The sequence below is a fragment of the Gadus chalcogrammus genome, chromosome 14, assembly GCF_026213295.1.
Source record: "Gadus chalcogrammus isolate NIFS_2021 chromosome 14, NIFS_Gcha_1.0, whole genome shotgun sequence".
Taxonomy (NCBI): Eukaryota; Metazoa; Chordata; class Actinopteri; order Gadiformes; family Gadidae; genus Gadus; species Gadus chalcogrammus.
In genome coordinates, this window is record NC_079425.1 from 15,018,645 (window position 1) to 15,036,863 (window position 18,219).

Here is an 18,219-nt window from a genome sequence, read left to right on the forward strand (position 1 = left end):
GTGACTGGAAAGCATAGCGAGGGTGTCTGTCAACACCCGACCATAAATAACCCAGAGAGATAGGAGAGGAGCCGAGCAATTGGTCAGCAGGGCTGTTTATAGGACCACTCCGGGTTATAAAAAGCTGATTGGGGCTATTCCTGGTACCCAGGAAGGTTGGGGGGGAGGGGGCTGGAAACTTGTGATGCCTCCTGGGGCATGACCGATCTGCACTGACCAACACCCCATGGGGCCTGCTGGCGATGGAGCTGGGGTTAGCATGCTGACAGACAGACAGGTCGACAGGCTGCAGACAGACAGACAGACAGACAGACAGACAGACAGACAGACAGACAGACAGACAGACAGACAGACAGACAGACAGACAGACAGACAGACAGACAATGACGTTAATGGGTAATGCTATTATTGAATGACATCAAAGGCATGTCATTTATCATTCTAACCACATAACATGACTCCTTGAGACTCGGCCCAGAAAACATCAGCCTGGATGAGAACAGTATGATAAAACAGAGTGGTGTTGGACATGTCGATAGCACTTGGACAGAAAGCCAGGAACCAGCAGAGATTTGATTATTAAGCCATGTAGCTAGCGCCTAGCAAGCCCAGCGGTGATATAAAACAGACACACTTGGAGTAAATAGAAGATGACCAGCAGCACTGATGTAAGACTTTGTAAGAGTGTGTTGCTATGGGGATTCGGGACAAAGAGTCTGAGCAGTTCTCTTTAAGGGGTAAGGTCCAGTCACTAAAAGTTCCCTGAAAGCTGAGGGCTTAGCTAAGCAGTTGAGACAGGATGTAAGGTCTGTGTATGACAAACACACACACACACACACACATACACACACACACACACACACACACACACACACACACACACACACACACACACACACACACACACACACACACACACACACACACACACACACACACACACACAAACAGCTGTGCCACCAGTACCAGAGTGCTTCTGTTTTGGTTTTATGTCCAGGACTCTATCTGTTTCTCCAACGTCCTCATACACCATCTTCTTCTTGCTGAGTTTAACTGCAACAGCGGTTTGCATTCAATACTGTTGCATTACCGCCTCAATCCAAAACGATAACCTGGACAGCCCTTGCCCTCATAAACCACAAACCTTGCAAACCTAACCAGTGTTCCCAGGCTCACTGCTGCGCCGAGGCTCACGATGTGCCCAGGCCAACTGAGGCCAAGCATCAGCTGTATTAACACAGTGTTATTACGCGCTTGTGTGTGTGTGTGTGTGTGTGTGTGTGTGTGTGTGTGTGTGTGTGTGTGTGTGTGTGTGTGTTTGTGTGTGTGTGTGTGTGTGTGTGTGTGTGTGTGTGTGTGTGTGTGTGTGTGTGTGTGTGTGTGTGTTGGTGTGTGCAATGACGTAAATATTGTTAAAAAAAGAGGGGGGATGAGAATGTCATTATTATGCTTTAATATTCCAGGAGATTCATATGGCATTCAGGAGTAGCCCCCCCCCCACCCCAGCCGACCCCCTTAAGGTCAGGGGCCAACTTTCTTTCACAATGGCAAACTGCCATTGTGTCCTCAGAAATAGAAGCACTGTACGCGCGCGGCTAAATAAAGCGCTGTGTTTGTGTGTGTGCGTGTGCGTGCGTGCGTGTGCGTGTGTTTGTGAGGGAGTGAGGCTTTTTTCATGGGGATGGTGGCAAGGGTGAGAACTGAACAGCAGAGCGATATGAGCCGGGCGTGGATTTGCGCTCTCCTGTGTTGTATGGTGTTTGTATCCATGGCAACTGCATGCATGAACGCCGGGTGTGTGTCACCTGATGCTAGATAGTGTCTGTCCTTGACAATACGGGGAAACCCAACATCATCTAGTCTTTTGATGGGAATAGGGAGTGTGTCTTTGTGGACATGGCCTCCTTGCAGCATTTCAAAGATTATTCATGAGGTGCTCTGCTCGGCTGAAAAATGTACGAAGGGTCAAACACCATGACTCTGTTGGCCTTATACACCTAACGGCAATCTTGGTTTAAAATGCTAGATGGGTGGGAGAAATGCAGCTACATGACATGAATGCCAAAAGTAAATCCAACTGAATACATTTCGGAGGTTTCACAGCCGTGTCATGTTGCATGGCGGATCGATTATGGCTGCACACGAGCAGCTTGCTCAGATATCTACATCTCAATAAAGTTCCCCCGGTGGCTATATTTGGCCGAAAGCTTCAGGGGAGGTTAAGTTTATTAAGTTTTCATTCTTTATTTGTTCCCATGCAAACATATCTACTTCCCGGGCCCTGACATCCTCACGTGAAATTATGGCAGAATGGGGAACTCAAAGCCCTGAGTCGGACGGTTTGAGGAGGAAACAGGTATGTAAGACAAGGTCGGACCCTCACAGTGAAGGCATTCCTGACTTTGTGCTTTACCTAACATTTTGGATTGAATGATTATATGTGGCAAATATGATTAATATAAGCTACTTGTTTCTAAGATGTCTACATTTTTAAAGATTCTAAAGCAGTCCACTTCCGTATTAGAGCAAGCCAAACTGCAGCGTCTGCAAAAGAGAACAGATGCTGCCACACAGTGGACGTCTCTAGACCCTGCAGCATGGACCGCTAAGGTAAAACTATTATCGTTAATGTGATGTCATAAAGACAACCTTATTCATACAGGCCTTTATCAGATCGATAGGGCATCAAAACCACTCATTCATATACACTTATCCCTCCAAAATGTATATAATCAGAGTGGGAAAGGGAATTATTTTCAAGAAGGAACATACAAGAAGGTTAACATTTAACATGCTTTTAACATTGCTGAAATTTCCAGTGTAGGCGACTGCGCACATGGAACATCCCATAAGGCGAAGCCTAGAGGGACTATACAATCATGGAACTAGAGTTATAATAACTATCGTTTTCAACACATGTCTTTTACCAGACCAATGGTTTGTTTTTGTTAATTGTCTTTTTACATTGAATACAAAGTTATTAAGCAAAACATGTAATGGACAGTGATAGTGATGGCGAATTCAGATACATGTCATTTTAAGGAGCAGGTAGGCCTGTAGCAACCAATTACGTTATATCGTCCAATAACTGCCAATAACGTAATAATTTAGATGTTATAAAGCCAATAACCTAATAACTAGCCAATAATGTGTAAAGTTAACAAAAAAAATAAAAAAATAACGTAATAACTTTTTGCCAATAATGTTATAACTTATTGTGTTATTGAGCCTTTCGAAGTTCTGCGTTGCAGTTTTTAGCAAGGTATTATAACGCTTTTGCAAAGCTTAACTTTTGCTCTGGGATTCATGAACCTAAGTTCCATTTTGAAAATATGACTGTTTGGAGTTTAGATTTTGTTCAGAACAGGTTACTTATGTAGCACTCCATAAAACCCCTTTGCCTTTGCAGGCTTACTTGAGTTTAGGCAGATATCCCTGATGATTAAAGGCATTGCGAGATTTAAAAGGTTGAATTAAAAATGTTTTTCCATGAAATGATGTATCAAATACATTTGACAATGCAAGATCCTCACTGAGACATAGATTCCATGTGAAATACACCATCAGGAGCAACTGTGTGTTTATACAACAAAATCTGTAAGAATTAATGACTTAAGACCCAAATGAGCTGATGGCTGTTAAACAAATAACCATAATAAAGAGAGATTTGCCCAGTACATAGGGCTAGTGGTAATGCCATGTGTTTACATGACTATGCCATTCAATATACCTACACAAACTACACAAAGATGACACATCAGCCAATAAGTTTACTGCAAAAAACTCTCAAACAGGAAGTTTTGTGAAATTGTCTTTAAGGAATTTGCGGATTTCTTTAGTTCAATAACCGCATGGTTGTGCATATGTGGATGAACGTGTGCATTAAAACAGTTTAGGAGAAGCATGTAGAGCCGAATCAAGAATCCTAGAGTAAAAGTAAAGCTTTGTTTATGATAGGCCTACTACGTAAAGTACTCTTTGTAACCACTCAGAACGATGGAGACCTCATTGCCGCAGCCCCTAGCGTTCCAGCGGTGAATTGCAATACCGAAAATTCTGAAAAATGCAACGCAGAGCTTTGAAATGCTCACGACTCCGTCGAAGCTTCTGCGTGGTCACAGAGTTGGAAACACAGAGTACTATAACGGAACCCTGAGAGTTACATATAAATCCAAATTGACACTTTTCTCCTTTAAGGCATACTGTGGAGGGGAGTATGAGGGTGGAGGGGTAAGGTCAGATATTCAAGCATGTGTTGCAAGATGCAACATTAAGGCTAGGTGTGACAGTTTCTCTTTGAAATTGAAAATAAAATAAAGTGATACCTAAGTTAGTTCATTATTGCCTCAGTTATTAGATTTTCAAAGGATTTTTTTATTACAAGGCCAATGACGTAATAACCCGCCAATAACATAATAAGTTATTACATTATTGGCAAACAGTTATTACGTTATTGGCTGAACAACTTTATTACATTATTGCAAGTTATAACGTCATTGGCTTTATTACATTCAAATACAAATTACATTGCCTCTCCTGGAACCGTCACCTTATCAAGGTAGAGAGGTTTGCCTGTCCCTGTGAACCTGAGGGCTGTGTTGTCTGGAGCTCGATGATCGATTTCGTGATCATGTCATCCGATCTGAGGCCGCATGTTTTGGACACTCGGTGGAAGAGAGGGGCGGAGCTGTCCACCCACTACCATCTGGTGGTGAGTTGGATCAGTGAACAGGGGAAGATTCTGGACAGACCTGGTAAGCCCAAACGGGTAGTACGAGTGAATTGGGAACGTGTGGAGGAGGCCTCCGTCCTAGGGATCTTCAACTCACAGCTCCGCCGGAGCTTTTCTTGCATTGCTGAAGCTGCGGCGGTGAGCTGTGGCCTCAAGGTCTTAGGTGTCTCAAGGGGCGGTAACCCTCGGACACCGTGGTTGACACCGGTGGTCAGGGAAGCCGTATGACTAAAGAAGGAGGCCTTCCGGAATATGACATCCCGGAGGACTCCTGAGGCAATTGCAGGGTACCGACAAGCTTGAAGTGCTACAGCCGCTGCCTCGTCGGAGGCTAAGCAGGGCTGTGTGGGAGAAGTTCGGAGTGGCCATGGGGAAGGACTTTCGGTCGGCACCAAAGTTTTTCTGGAAGACCATCCGGAGGGGGAAACGGGGAACCATCCAAGCCTTGTACCGTAAGGAAGGGGCACTGTTGACCTCAACTGAGGAGGTAGTCGAATGTTGGAAGGAACACTTTGAGGAACTCCTGAATCCAACTAACACACCCTCTATGATGGAGGCAGAGCTTGAGGCTGGTGGGGGTTAGTCGTCAATCTCCTTGGTGGAGGTCACTGAGGTAGTCAAACAGTGGCTTGGTTGACACGCCTATTCAACATTGTGTGGGAGTCAGGTACAGTGCCAAAGGAGTGCAAACAGGTTCCCCTGTTCAAAAAGTGGGACCAGAGAGTGTGTGCCAATTAACCTCAGATTGAAGAGGAACAATGCGGTTTCCGCCCCGGACGTGGAACTACGGACCAGCTCTTCACTCTCGCAAGGATCCTGGAGGGGGCCTGGGTGTATGCCCATCCGGTCTACATGTGTTTTGTGGATCTGGAGAAGGCATATGACCCCATATGAATCTGTGGGAGGTGCTGCGGGAGTATGGAGTCAGTCCTCAGAGTCATCCAATCTCTGTACTCCCAAAGCGAAAGCTGTGTCCAAGTTTTCAGCTGCAAGTCAGTTTCGTTCCCGGTAGGTGTTGGCCTATGCCAGGGCTGCGCTTTATCACAAATCCTGTTTGTGATTTTCATGGACAGGATATTGAGGCATAGTCGTGGTGGGGAGGGGTTGCAGTTCGGTGGTCTGAGGATCTCATCACTTCTTTTTGCAGATGATGTGGTCCTGATTGCATCATCTGCCTGTGACCTTCAGTCACTGGATCGGCTAGCAGCCGAATATGAGGCGGCTGCAATGAGGATCAGCACCACTAAATCTGAGGCCATGACTCTTAGCTCGAAACCAGTGGATTGCCTACTCCGGGCAGGAAATTAGTCCTGAGAGCAAGGGAAAGAGTTCAAGTACCTCAGGGTCTTTTTTCTCGACTTAGGGTTTGATGGAGCGTGAGATTAGCCGGAGAATCGAAACAGCGGGGGCGGCATTACATTTGCTTTAAACCAGTGTAAAGCTAACCTTTTCCGTTGTGCCGAAAAAGAAAAAAAAAGTAAAGAGCTGAGCTGAGCCGCAAGGCAAGGCTCTTGATCTATAGGTTGATCTTCATTCCTATCCTCAATTATGGTCTTGAGGGATGGGTGATGACCGAAAGGAAGAGATTGCGGGTGAAAGCGGACAAAAGCTGTAAAGCAATTTGAGCGATAAACGCCCATTCACTTTCTATTCGACATGAGCGATAAAGCGATAGGAGCGATAAAACGCTTGAGCGATAGCTTTAAAGCTGTAAAGCTGTAAATGAGAGTTGAAAACAGCTCAACTCTATGCAAATGAGCTAGTAGCGTTTCGGCTGTAAATGACCGCCAGCCAATCGGAATGTAGATTTCTCTCGCCGGCGTGGGTCCCAGGAAACATACGCGAGAACTTTAGTTCCTATTCCTACCACACATTTGTTCCTTCATCATGGTGCGTGAGAGAATAATTGCGGCTATTGCAGGGCATCGTATTTGTCCGCGATGCATAGCCAACATGGTCTTATTATAGCCCGATCAGTCACTAAAAAACACATAGAAAGAATAAAGCATCCAGCATATGATTTCAACAATGTATGAGGGCATACGCAATCCGCATTACGCAGCAGGGATGGTCGCACAGTGGAATGCTGATGGAAACCAGCGGACGAGCCGGGGGTGGAGATGTGCGCGAATTTCAGAAGCAGGGAGATACCGCACAAAAATCTATTTCAAATTTGTCAGTTTGCCGTGTGTCTGCCTGGCACAAATGCTCCTGTTGAGTGGATCTTTTCCCTAATAAACAATACTCCACACACACACACACACACACACACACACACACACACACACACACACACACACACACACACACACACACACAATAGCGATCAACTAAGCTATAATCTAGCATTCAAGCAATCGCTCCATTAACTAGTTATTCAGTGTTTCATGTATTTATGCTTATTATTTTCTTTCTATTGACCAAACGTATGACTATCTTGTGTTTTTGTGGCTTGGCATCAGCAGTAGCAATTGCCTCAACTACGAGCATGCAGGAAAAAACCGCGGCTCCTTTAAATGGAAAAGCAAATTCGCAAGAGCGATATGAGCTGTAAATATTTGGACAGCGTTGCGTTGTGAGCTATTTGCCGATTTTGCATCTTTTACAGCTTTTGGTGAGAATGTACAGTTAGGGATAGGGTGAGAAGCTCAGCTATCCGTGAGGAACTCGGATTAAAGCCGCTGCTCCTTTGCTTAGAAAATAGTAAGTTGAGGTGGTCCGGGCATCTGGTAAGGATGCCCAACTTGGGAGGTGTTCCAGGCATGACAAGTGGGGAGGAGACCTCAGGGAAGACCCAGGACTAGTTGGAGAGATTATATCTCAACACTGGCCTGGGAACCCCTCGGGATCCCCCCGTCAGAGCTGGTCAATGTGGCCCGGGAAAGGGAAGTCTGGGGCCCCCTGCTTGAGATGCTGCCCCCGCGACCCGACCCCGGATAAGCGGAAGATGATGAGGAGGACTAGGATGAGGGACATTACAATTATTACGTTATTGGCCGTTATTATGTTATTGGTTTTGTCACAATCCTACTGTTGGGTGTGGCTCCCTTGATTGGCCTTGATTATGGTCACCTGAGGGATCCAAGATGGCAGACAGAAGCAAGATGGTTTCTGGCTAGACAGCATGGGGCCCAGACTTGGTTACATGCATAAACCATAAGACTATGTAAAGCCTATTCACCCTCATACAAAGACAATACCAGAATTAAGGATTCCTACGGGGAATGTGACCGCCCCTTTGTCGTCTATGTTTGTCAAGTGTTCGTCTATGTTTTATGTCAAACAATAACTGAACGGGACAGCTACCGTTTACCCAAACGCTTGGGCTATCCCTCAACAAGAGAGAGAAGGATCAGAGCTCGCCAGGAACCCAGGTGAGTCACTACTCATGTGGCCGGAAGCTAGTTGCCTGCCATCTGTGGTTTGCTACCATTTATGTGCCTCAACTCCTGCCTAGACAGAGAGCCGTTTTCAATATACCAGTGGGTTCGTGACAGTTGCTACAGGGCCATCTTGCTCAAGGAGGCCTACATTTGTGGACGTTACACAAACACACACATACATGCATGGGCTACATAAACACTATCACACACAAACAGCCGCACAAGGCATTATATAAGGCAGCACCAGCCAGCAAGCCAACTTGGTCTTCACTCTGAAAACAAAGTGCACCACATGCCAAAAGTAACATGAAACAATGTTTATAACATGGGATCACAGACGTTGCTTCAAAGCCTTCCCAGAGCTGATGGTGTCCTGGTATTCACACCAGTTTGGTTGTAAACCAGGGTGTTAGGCTGAGGATAAGGATGCTACGTGACTGTTGGTCTCTTAAGTTAGGATTTCCCGAACACACACTTAAATACACTACATACACTTATTTTAAATTATTTCAAGTATAAGCTATGGAAGTTGTAGATGATTAACAATTTCAGGCCGAGATTGCTTGCTTGGTCTGATAGCCCCCAGCCTGGGTGGTAACGGTGGAGGCGTTTAGCTTGGCTAATCTTTACCTTACCAGAGTTCCTTTGCCTCCACTCATCAGTCAGAGAGGTTAAACATTATCTTGATAATGCCAGATCCAATCCCTGCAGTATAATACGTCTGAGAGAGAGATAGTTATCAAGAGACACTTGGTTTAAGTGATCTGTAACACTTTGCCTTTGGCAACCAACTACAACAATGCAAGCATGACAGAATTTGAATGAATAATATAGTACGGAAGTAGTAGTAGTAGTAAGTAACAAAAAACTGATTTGACCCTTTAATTGCTTTAGTCCCTTAGGCCAAACATGAACGGAAGCATATTTTAACACTGTAATAAAAACGTTCAAATTTGAAATATACTTTCAGAGGTCAAACTCAGACAAATAATGACCAAACCATTTAAACTCTGTCTAAAACATTTGTTTCAGTCAGACAATTGCAACAATTCGGCCATACATTATCCTGCATCTTCATGACATCAATCTTATCATGCAAAAACAGTTGCATGATGAGCAATAAGATCCCATGCCTTTCTGTTGGGTTAAAAGTATATTTCTGTAAAAGTATATTTCTGGGGTGTTCATCTTGGCAAATAAAGTTATTCCATAAATGTTATAGACATGACAGAGTGATGGTCCCCAAGCCTTGCATTGGGAGTTATGCTGTCTGGATAGATACAGACAACAGATAACCGGCTGGAGCTGAAGGTGTAGCAGACTTTGGACTTTGGACCCAAACACTCCAGTAAGTACCGTAGATCAGAATGTAACTCAAATACCTAACAACATCACAGATGAAGATAAAGCCTTCTGGAATGAGAGGGAGAAGGGGAAGAGTGGGGGAAAGATAGAAAGAGAGAGGAGAGAATGAAGAAGAGAGGAAAGAAAGGTATGCAGGAGAGGGAGAGAGAGACATCATTCCAAAAACAATTGGTTACTTCATCAACACTACGCAAAGGTCAGAGGTAAACACAACATTTAAAATTGAGAGAAACCGACAGAGAGACATTGAAGCTACTCACGCAAGATCTACGGCCAGCCTATTGGGAAAGTGTATGAAATGGCTGTCTTTAATGTCTAAAAGGACACCATATTTTACTTTCTTTCCCCTCTTGCAGAGCCTCGCAGATTAGCTCAGGAAGGCTCTGGACTAATCTACACGGCCTCCTCTGGGCCTGGGTGGGACGGGGGTGGGCCGCTGGGGGAGAGCAGATCACAATTTCACACCCAATAGACGAGTTAACCAGGGGATCAAACTGGATCAGCGAGGAAGCAGATGCCTTCTGATCCACAGACCCCCATATCACATGGTACAGAGCAGTCGGGTTGGGGTGCCGGCCTTGAGCCCCAATAGACATACACAGGATCCTGTGGGACTAGTACCTTAACTGGTCGAATTAGTTATGATACTGATAATGATACTGATTCCACCTGTAGACTAGCAAGTCTACAGGTGGAACCATAACGTTTAGTAGCAGACTCAGGTTTGTGTACTGGTAGACACAATAAATGAGTTGTGGATGCTGGGCACTATACTGCTATCACCGTAGCTGTCTCGGTACCACCAGGAAATGCACTCGTAGAACTAAGGAAGTACTCGTAGTAGCACTATTAACCCAGGAAACGGTAAAGTGTACACAGAAGTTGGCTGTTTAAAGTGCTGGCCATGAGGGAGAGGAAAAGAAAGACCGTCTGAAGACCTCCATATTTAAAATATTTAATGTAATGTATAGGAGAGCAACACTTTAAAACAAACTACAAACATAATTCAATTGGATCTTCTCTCATGTATAACATATATTATAATCTTTTGTTATTATACAATCAGGAATTCATCATTTATTGCATAGTACATATTGCGTTAGAGGTAAAGGTGAGCCTGGACAGGTAGATTCCGAATGGCAGCCTAAAGTCTAGATATATCAATGGATGGCTCTGTGATGGTAGGACAGACATGGTGCAGGGCTCCAGGTTCTTCGTCGGGGGCAGGAAGGGGTTTCTCACTTAAAAGAAGCAAGAACCTTTCTGCCTTTCAGGGGCTGGGGGCTCCGGAAGTTGTTCTCCATGCGACTCCTCAAGTCCTCCTCTTCTCCATTGAACACCAGCATCCGGAACTTTCCCATCTGAGAGATAGAGAGAGATCCAAAGGAGTAGAGAAAGGCAATAGTGGCCAGCCGTTTCTTTTGGTTTACCATTGAGTCACCTTTTTCCTCAAACATTTCTTTCAGTTATGACATCACTGAGTCTATGCGTGTAAGAATAACAACCAAACCATAAATAACGTACGCTCTGTTGGGGGGGCATCCCTCTCAAGCCCTGTTGCATCGTAAAGGAAGTTCTGATGGATCACGAGTCATCCCCAACTGATCCCTACTATGTATAGTCTTGTATTAATATCCTCTTTTACTAGAGAGTGTCCCCTCCCTCAGCCTTTAAATAAAAAAAAAAGTGAAAAGCTATACCTTTCTATGCTTAATATTGTATCGTATACTCTGTAAAACAAATAAATACTAACTAGGAATAATTCTCAAGCTGTAGGGGACATTTCAACATCAGAAGAAAAGTTTCAATATTGACGCATGCAGAAAGAAAACTACACCCATCCAAAGCCTAGCACGTTAAGATATAATACCTGACAAAAACTCCATACTTAAAACATTCTGTCACAGTTGCGCCAGAACAATAATGTATCAGCTGGCCTGGATGCCATCTGTTATTCCACGCAACAGTACGCTTGCTCTACAGCTATGTGGGGAGGTGAAAAACAACATAAGACCCTGTTGTGTAAGGGCTTTTCCCTGCTGGGTCTCCATGCAAGCCTTTCTCAATTAAAAATCCCCAGAGTCCCCCTTCTCTCCCCTTGCACCCAGCCGCTCGTCCATTCATCTGGATTATCAACATGGGGGGGATCAAACGCTTGAGGGTTTGGAGACTCTGGTCAGGGGGCCAGTCGCCTAGTTTAAACCCCACTCCACTGGCCCCCCCACCCCAAACACACATGCTAGGGACATGGGTATGCGGATACCAAGCTCATGACCGCACACAAGCCCCCTCTGACAGAAAAGCCGCCAGCCCTTGAGGAATGGCGGATGAAACAGAGGAAGTCGGCATGTGAGGAGGGCACCCAGGGGATCTGGCAGTTGGCTTCCCAGGAAAACAAGCACAGGATTTCAGCCTCAAGGCCTCCATTTGATCACCGCACGCGACCAGCCATCAGCGGGGAAAAGACTAATCTGAATTATTCTGCTCAATTAATTATAATTACTTTACCTTATTTTAAAAGGCGTTGTTATTGTCGTTCACTTATCCACTTGAATTTCTAGTTTGCACAGACAATTCTAGTGAAAAAAAGTACACCAGAGAATGAAAGGCTTAATTCGGTTTGATACGACACCTCTTGTACTGCAACCTTTTAACCTGTAAAAACACACCCAGAGCTCGTCAATCGGCCATCTCTGTGGACTCTCAAACTTCTCACAAGACCAAAAATTTGGCCAGGACCAAATACACCAGACATGTTACCGCATGTGCATTTTCTAAAGAAAATGCACGTGGTTGCACTGTCTTGTGTGCAAGGTTCCGCGAGCATGCCAACATGCTAATGCCACCGAGGGTAAAGAGCGAGCACGCCGAGTTTTGACTCAATGGGCCGCTTCGACGCGGACTTGCGATTGATCGAACAATGGGGCTGATCGTTTTAGTTTTGTTGTGAGTTATGGTTACCCCTGTTGCCAAAGAGGTGCTTTGCTTTTTGGAAACCAGCTTAAGCGCTGTTTCCATAGGACAATTCACCATGACGTCACTATACGTTCTTCCAGGTGGCAAAAGCCGAAGCGTTCTCCGATGGCACCACTAGTAAACGAGTTTGTTGAGTAGTGGTGCCATCGGCGAACGCTTCGCAGGATAGCAAAATCTATCCTGATGGATATTATGGGTCCTTTTGGCAAAAAGCTTCAACATATCAAATAAGGGCTCAGATACCAAGTTTCAGAGTTTTTTATCGAAAGGGGCGTGACCCACAGCCATAGAGGTCTGAAACCTAGATATAGAGTCCCCTGTGATCATAGCTAGGTCAAAACTTTTCGGGAACCACCTCACATGCGGTCTACACATGCTAATTGAATCTGAGAACTCTCAGGTGTTCATGTTTAGAGTTACTGATTTTAGCCCCATTCACTTTCAATATAAAATATTAATTTTGAAAACATTTTGACTTTTTGGTAGGTATTGGGTGCAAATCCAAATATTGGAAAATAGGGAGGAAGAATAATAAGACACATGTTTACAATAGTTTGGCTCGCTTTGCAACCACACTAATAAGGTAAGGAGGTTGCACCAATGTCCTTGTGGTTTTCCAGCAAACGCATTACAATCTGTAATCTGTTAAAGGCCTTGGTCCAGTACAGTATCATTGTGTTTGACTTATCAAACCCAGAGATCAGATTGAAAAACTGTAGTTCTACTAAAACCTTACAGTAGCACATTACAATAAGAGTATATCAATTAACCAAACAAGGTAATGGTGTTCATGTTAAGTAAGGTATTCAATTATAGGATTTGTGTTAGAGGTAGTGAGTTAGGATTTAACCCAATTTCCCTACCCATAACACTTACCCCAATGCTAATGCTATATTAGTTAATGCTACTGCATAAGAACAAATTGCAATACATTTTTCATTAACATACCATTATTGCGAAGTATTACGATCCAACGCAAACTCTTCAAATTTGGCCTCAACACAACAAACTGAGTCTCTTTTTTTCTATGCATTTCCAGTGGGGTGAATTAGTTTTTAAAACTCAAGGAGTTTTTAAAAAACTCAATCATCCAGGACCTTACTAAACTTTCAAAAATCCTTGAGAGTCTGGGGTCTATTATGTGTTTTCACCTTTTGCGGTGAGGGTAGTCATATCTGCCGCCTTTACCTGTTTTTCGGAAACTACAATTGGCTCCTTCAGGACAATCCAGATGACACTCTCATGCAAAGGGGGTGTGGTCAGAGAGCCGGGGTATGTCCAGAAGTGAAGGCTGCTGGGTAGAAGGCACTTGGGGTTGAAACCTTTGAAATCTGAAACGCTTCCCTGTGGACAGTAAACCCCAAAATCAGAACAGTTCAGATGATCAGGAAATTACCATATAATCATATCCCAAACACTTCCACTTGTTTATTCATTAATGTTATACTTAAAGGGGACCTTTTAAGACCTATAAACGTTGTTATAATGATTGATAGTCATGTTTAACCATACTAAAGTGTCAAATAATGACGTACATGGATTTCGACGTATTCCCTGGTGACAGTCTGGGGTGGCTGTGCAGAGCGCTAAACACTCGGGGCAACGTTTGCGATTCACTTGTTCACATTTCCGGGAAATCATCTACGTAGAGGCGCCCCCATATGCCTGGTCAAATCTGCCCGCACGCGCGCTTCAAGGAAGGTAACCAAACACAACGGAGTTCGGTTGGCAGGAGGGGGGCGAGGGGGCGGAGAAGGACGAACCGAGCGTGTACAGAGAATGCTGAAAGCGCCCAGATGAGAGGAAGAGTTTGCCGAAAATCTACATAGTTTTTTGTGTATGGTTAAACATGACTATCAATCATTGTAACAACGTTTATAGGTCATAAAAGTCGAAAAAGCATTATAGGTCCCCTTTAAGGTTCTACCATTACCTTAAACTTCACCATGTACAAGGCGTCTGTTATCTTGTGGAGCCATCTGTGATCATCACCCGTCTAGCAGAAAAACAAAATGTGTTGTTATTTAACCCATGTTATTGATAAAAATAAGATTTACAAAATGTTTTTACATTATTTGGCTCCAAATGCTAAATGGTCTTAGGGAAACAAACCAAATCGATGTAGACACATTTCTATCGAGTTTCAAGTAGCTTTCAAGTTCAGATGGCCCTTCTGGTGAAAGGGATACATGTCCCAGTGACCATCAACCACAATGCAAAACTGTTGGTGATATTCCCGCTGTGGTTAGCTATTGGTTGGCTTAATATCAAGGACATAGTTTATTGCATTTTTACCATGTATAAGTCATCAGTCCACCTTATCCATAGAACTGCTCAAGGTTTCAAGGTTTTTGGAATACTTTCCTTGCCAGTTTAAAGTCTTATGTGTTAGGAGATGTCCTGTAATATTGGTTTCAGAATCAATTGTCATAAAGAACTAAGCACACAGCTGTAGAATTAAATTAGTGTGATTAAGTTACCCCTGCTATCAATACTGTGCAGGCTTAAATAGCATTATCAAAGGGAAACGTATCGATAGGGCATACAAGTGGAAGAACATCAGCATGTATGGTCTGTACTGATTAGTAAAGCCACATCAATGTATTATCAGTAGCTTCTAAACCTTACCGTTTCAAATCAACTTTGTTAGATCCTTTGACGTACGACTAGAAATGACCAGAGGACAATCAGTGAGACTGATGATGCAGAACTAAGCAATGTCAGCATAGCCCTTTAATCCCATTCTGAAGCTCTAGCAGTCACCAGGTGGTAAAAACAAAGTTAAATATAGGAGGGAGAGTTTCTTAACACTGCCCACTGTTTACTTATCAAGGATTCAAAAGGGCCTCTACTCTAGTCATAAAGATAAATAAACATCAACATAAACAAATAAAATAAAATAATGTTTATTTTGGGCTTTGTGCCTTAATTAATGCTAATTTAGAGCCTTATTTAGGCATTTAGTCAAGCTGCCGCTGAAATGAGTATCAACGAGATGCCCCTAGATCCAAGAGGACCGCTGCAGAGGAGGACCCAGCGCTGGCAGCCTACCTCCAGGAAGATGCCGAGGACAGCCAGGCCGTCGGGTTCCTGGGCAGCCTGTCCAAACGTCTTGTACTTCTCAGCGTTCCAGTGGACTAGATGAAGCTGTGGAGATTGAGACAGGATTAATACACACTACAGTTTGGGTAACCTGTCTTGTTCTCATGCTGCTCTTATTATCCCAATGTGCTGTTGGGAATCTTTGAGACTCATCATTAAGCAGCGGGGGGGGGTTAGTGCATCTTGCTCAAGGTAGACTGCAGTGTGGCTCAAAACCTCAGAACCTTTTGGCCCCGACCAATGGCCCCAAAATACACTTGGATTGGGTCCATGGGGCCACGGCACACACACAGTAGAAGACTCGGGGCACACTGGAATTGATGATCCTTTCATGTTTCGTGCGTTCAAAAAACTATTTGAATAGAACATTAATAAAACATGCTTTCCTCCATTTCCAGTTTGTATTTTCTTTTTCCACATATTCTGAACAAAGCTTGAAAAGGTTGAACATTCACTTTCCTCATATGTTCCAGTGGTGATCGGAGACATGGGCTGATAAGCTGATGAACCTGATGACTGACCTCTGACACAAAGGCCTTCCCTGCCACGGTGTGTTCGGACCCATGGCATCCCTTCTCCCCCCAGTGGAAGTGGAACTGCCTCAGCCTGTAAGGGTTGGGCAAGGCCCCCCCATGGATCACTGGAGAGAAGAATTGAAGGTTAAAACAAGACAAAAGCAGGAAACATTTTCTGAAATAGAGAACATTTTGCACTTTTGCAAAAACTCCTTTAAACAGATCCTCTATGTGGACGGTGGCATCTCCTGAAAAACTAACCTAAATGATTTTACTCTCAGAGAAATGATGCATATGTTTGTATAATCTTGTGTCTTTGAGTAGACAACTACTCCTATTGAAGTCTTACTCTGTACTGTTTAATGACTCAATGCCTACTCAACTATATATTATTCTGTAGAAAAACAAAACAACAACACCAGCAGCAACTGATGGTGTTGGCTGCTGGCTGCCGGTGGTGTCATGACGATGATGGATGCGTCAGCAAACAACCTGACATTTCTGAGATTATCATCTGGCATAATTATGGACTGTTGGGCAAATATCCACCCAGTGAAAAAGGGCAAATAAGGGCATAATAACCATGATGGTCACCCTATAGCATTACATTTCTACTGCAGTAGACAAACACTCATACATCTAATTACCGCATAATCAGAGGGTTGGGTCATCCCTATGATCTGGTTCTCTTGTCTGAAAGGCCGTTTGCACTTTATCACAATGTAGCTTGATAAGCCTTTTTTAGAGCATGCATTTAAAGACGTTGAAGTCGGATCTTATTCTGTAAGCCTCATCTGAGCTAAGATTAGGTTCATGTTCTTTGTAGAGAAGAAGCCAGATACACTCAGTATAAAGTCGCATTAACCATTTTCTAAGGGTCAATTACAAAATAAATCTACAATTACTTTGCAACAATTCAACATTTAAGCAGGGAGCCTCTCACCGGATCTGGCGTCGGAGTCGTCAAACTCGACCACGACGGAGTGTCCATTGTTGGAGATGTTGATTGATGTGCATTGGTCGTAGGAGAGTTGGATGGGAGCCAGGCGAGGGTCGAACGAGGCTTCGGAGGGGACAATGTCGATGGGAGACTGGCGGCTCCCTTGGGCGACGGGGTAGTCCTTATGCCACAAGGATGGGCCTAAATAAACACATGGATGGTGGCATTTTATTCAAAGCGGTGTATTTATAATTGATAGTCAGTCGGCATATCTGTTGGGAAGCAACAGCTTTAAAGGTCCAGTTTATCGAGGCGAAGCAGTGAGCACCTGGGATCTCAATATAGAAGTCTAGACGCTAAATGTTATAAACCGTATGGCTGGTTGGTTTTATATATTGAAATTGCAATGGTGACGTAATTACAAATATCTTTTTAAGTGTTATTGCAGCTTGTAAAAAACGATATCCAACAAATCGTCGCAAAAATATAGGCAATGCCATAATTCAATTATATAAATCTAAAGAAAAAGCCTAGCCGTATAAATAATAACGCTGTGATTTAAAAGGTTTGATGAGCACTCCTAATTGGACTGAGTTGTGTGAAGGAAAGGGGATAGTGAGAGGAAGTGAAGCGTTTTTGTTGCGAGAGCTCTGTAGGGCAGAGATAACCAAACAAGTGTGAGACAAGTGGTTAAGCACGACTATAAACAGCAGATAATCTGACTAATCTGGAATTAAGAACTGCTCGGTCTATCAACAACAACTACATCACTCAAATCCTGCTGCACCAGAAGAAGTAAACGTTCCTTGATTGGAAAACATTTTGTAGGTCCACATTTACGCATGCATGCCAAACGAATAGTCTACTATGAAAAATGAATGAATGAATGAATGATGATTCTGGGTGATATCCAAGCTTACCATTCTCTTCACCGTACCCCCAAGTAGACCCCTTCATCTCCTCTTAATGAGATCGTTTTACTTTTTCTTTTTTCCCCGGCCCCTGACTTTCTCACCCAGTACTACACTGATCAGGTGGCTGCATCGGTGCGTCTTCTTGTTTTAATGATCAAGATGAAGGTGGGAAGGGACAATTATCCTTCAAGACACGCCCCCTCCCAGCATTACTTATTGCATTCTGTCACTCGGCGGCGTTGTTATTGTTTCTTGTTTTTAGATTGTTTAGCTGAAACGATGTAAAGGATTA

General features: G+C 43.8%; 1 protein-coding gene across 1 annotated transcript; it reads right to left on the reverse strand.

Annotated features, from left to right (window-relative positions):
* Window positions 1–10,424: 10,424 nt before the first annotated feature.
* Window positions 10,425–18,104, reverse strand: ca7 (carbonic anhydrase VII). The gene is made up of 7 exons (XM_056607797.1): window positions 17,934–18,104; window positions 17,017–17,214; window positions 16,080–16,198; window positions 15,508–15,603; window positions 14,390–14,452; window positions 13,645–13,800; window positions 10,425–10,841 (listed from the first exon to the last, which is right to left on the reverse strand). The coding sequence occupies exons 1-7, from the start codon at window positions 17,968–17,970 to the stop codon at window positions 10,719–10,721; spliced, it is 792 nt and encodes a 263-aa protein (XP_056463772.1). The 5' UTR covers window positions 17,971–18,104; the 3' UTR covers window positions 10,425–10,718.
* Between the last annotated feature and the right edge of the window lie 115 nt (window positions 18,105–18,219).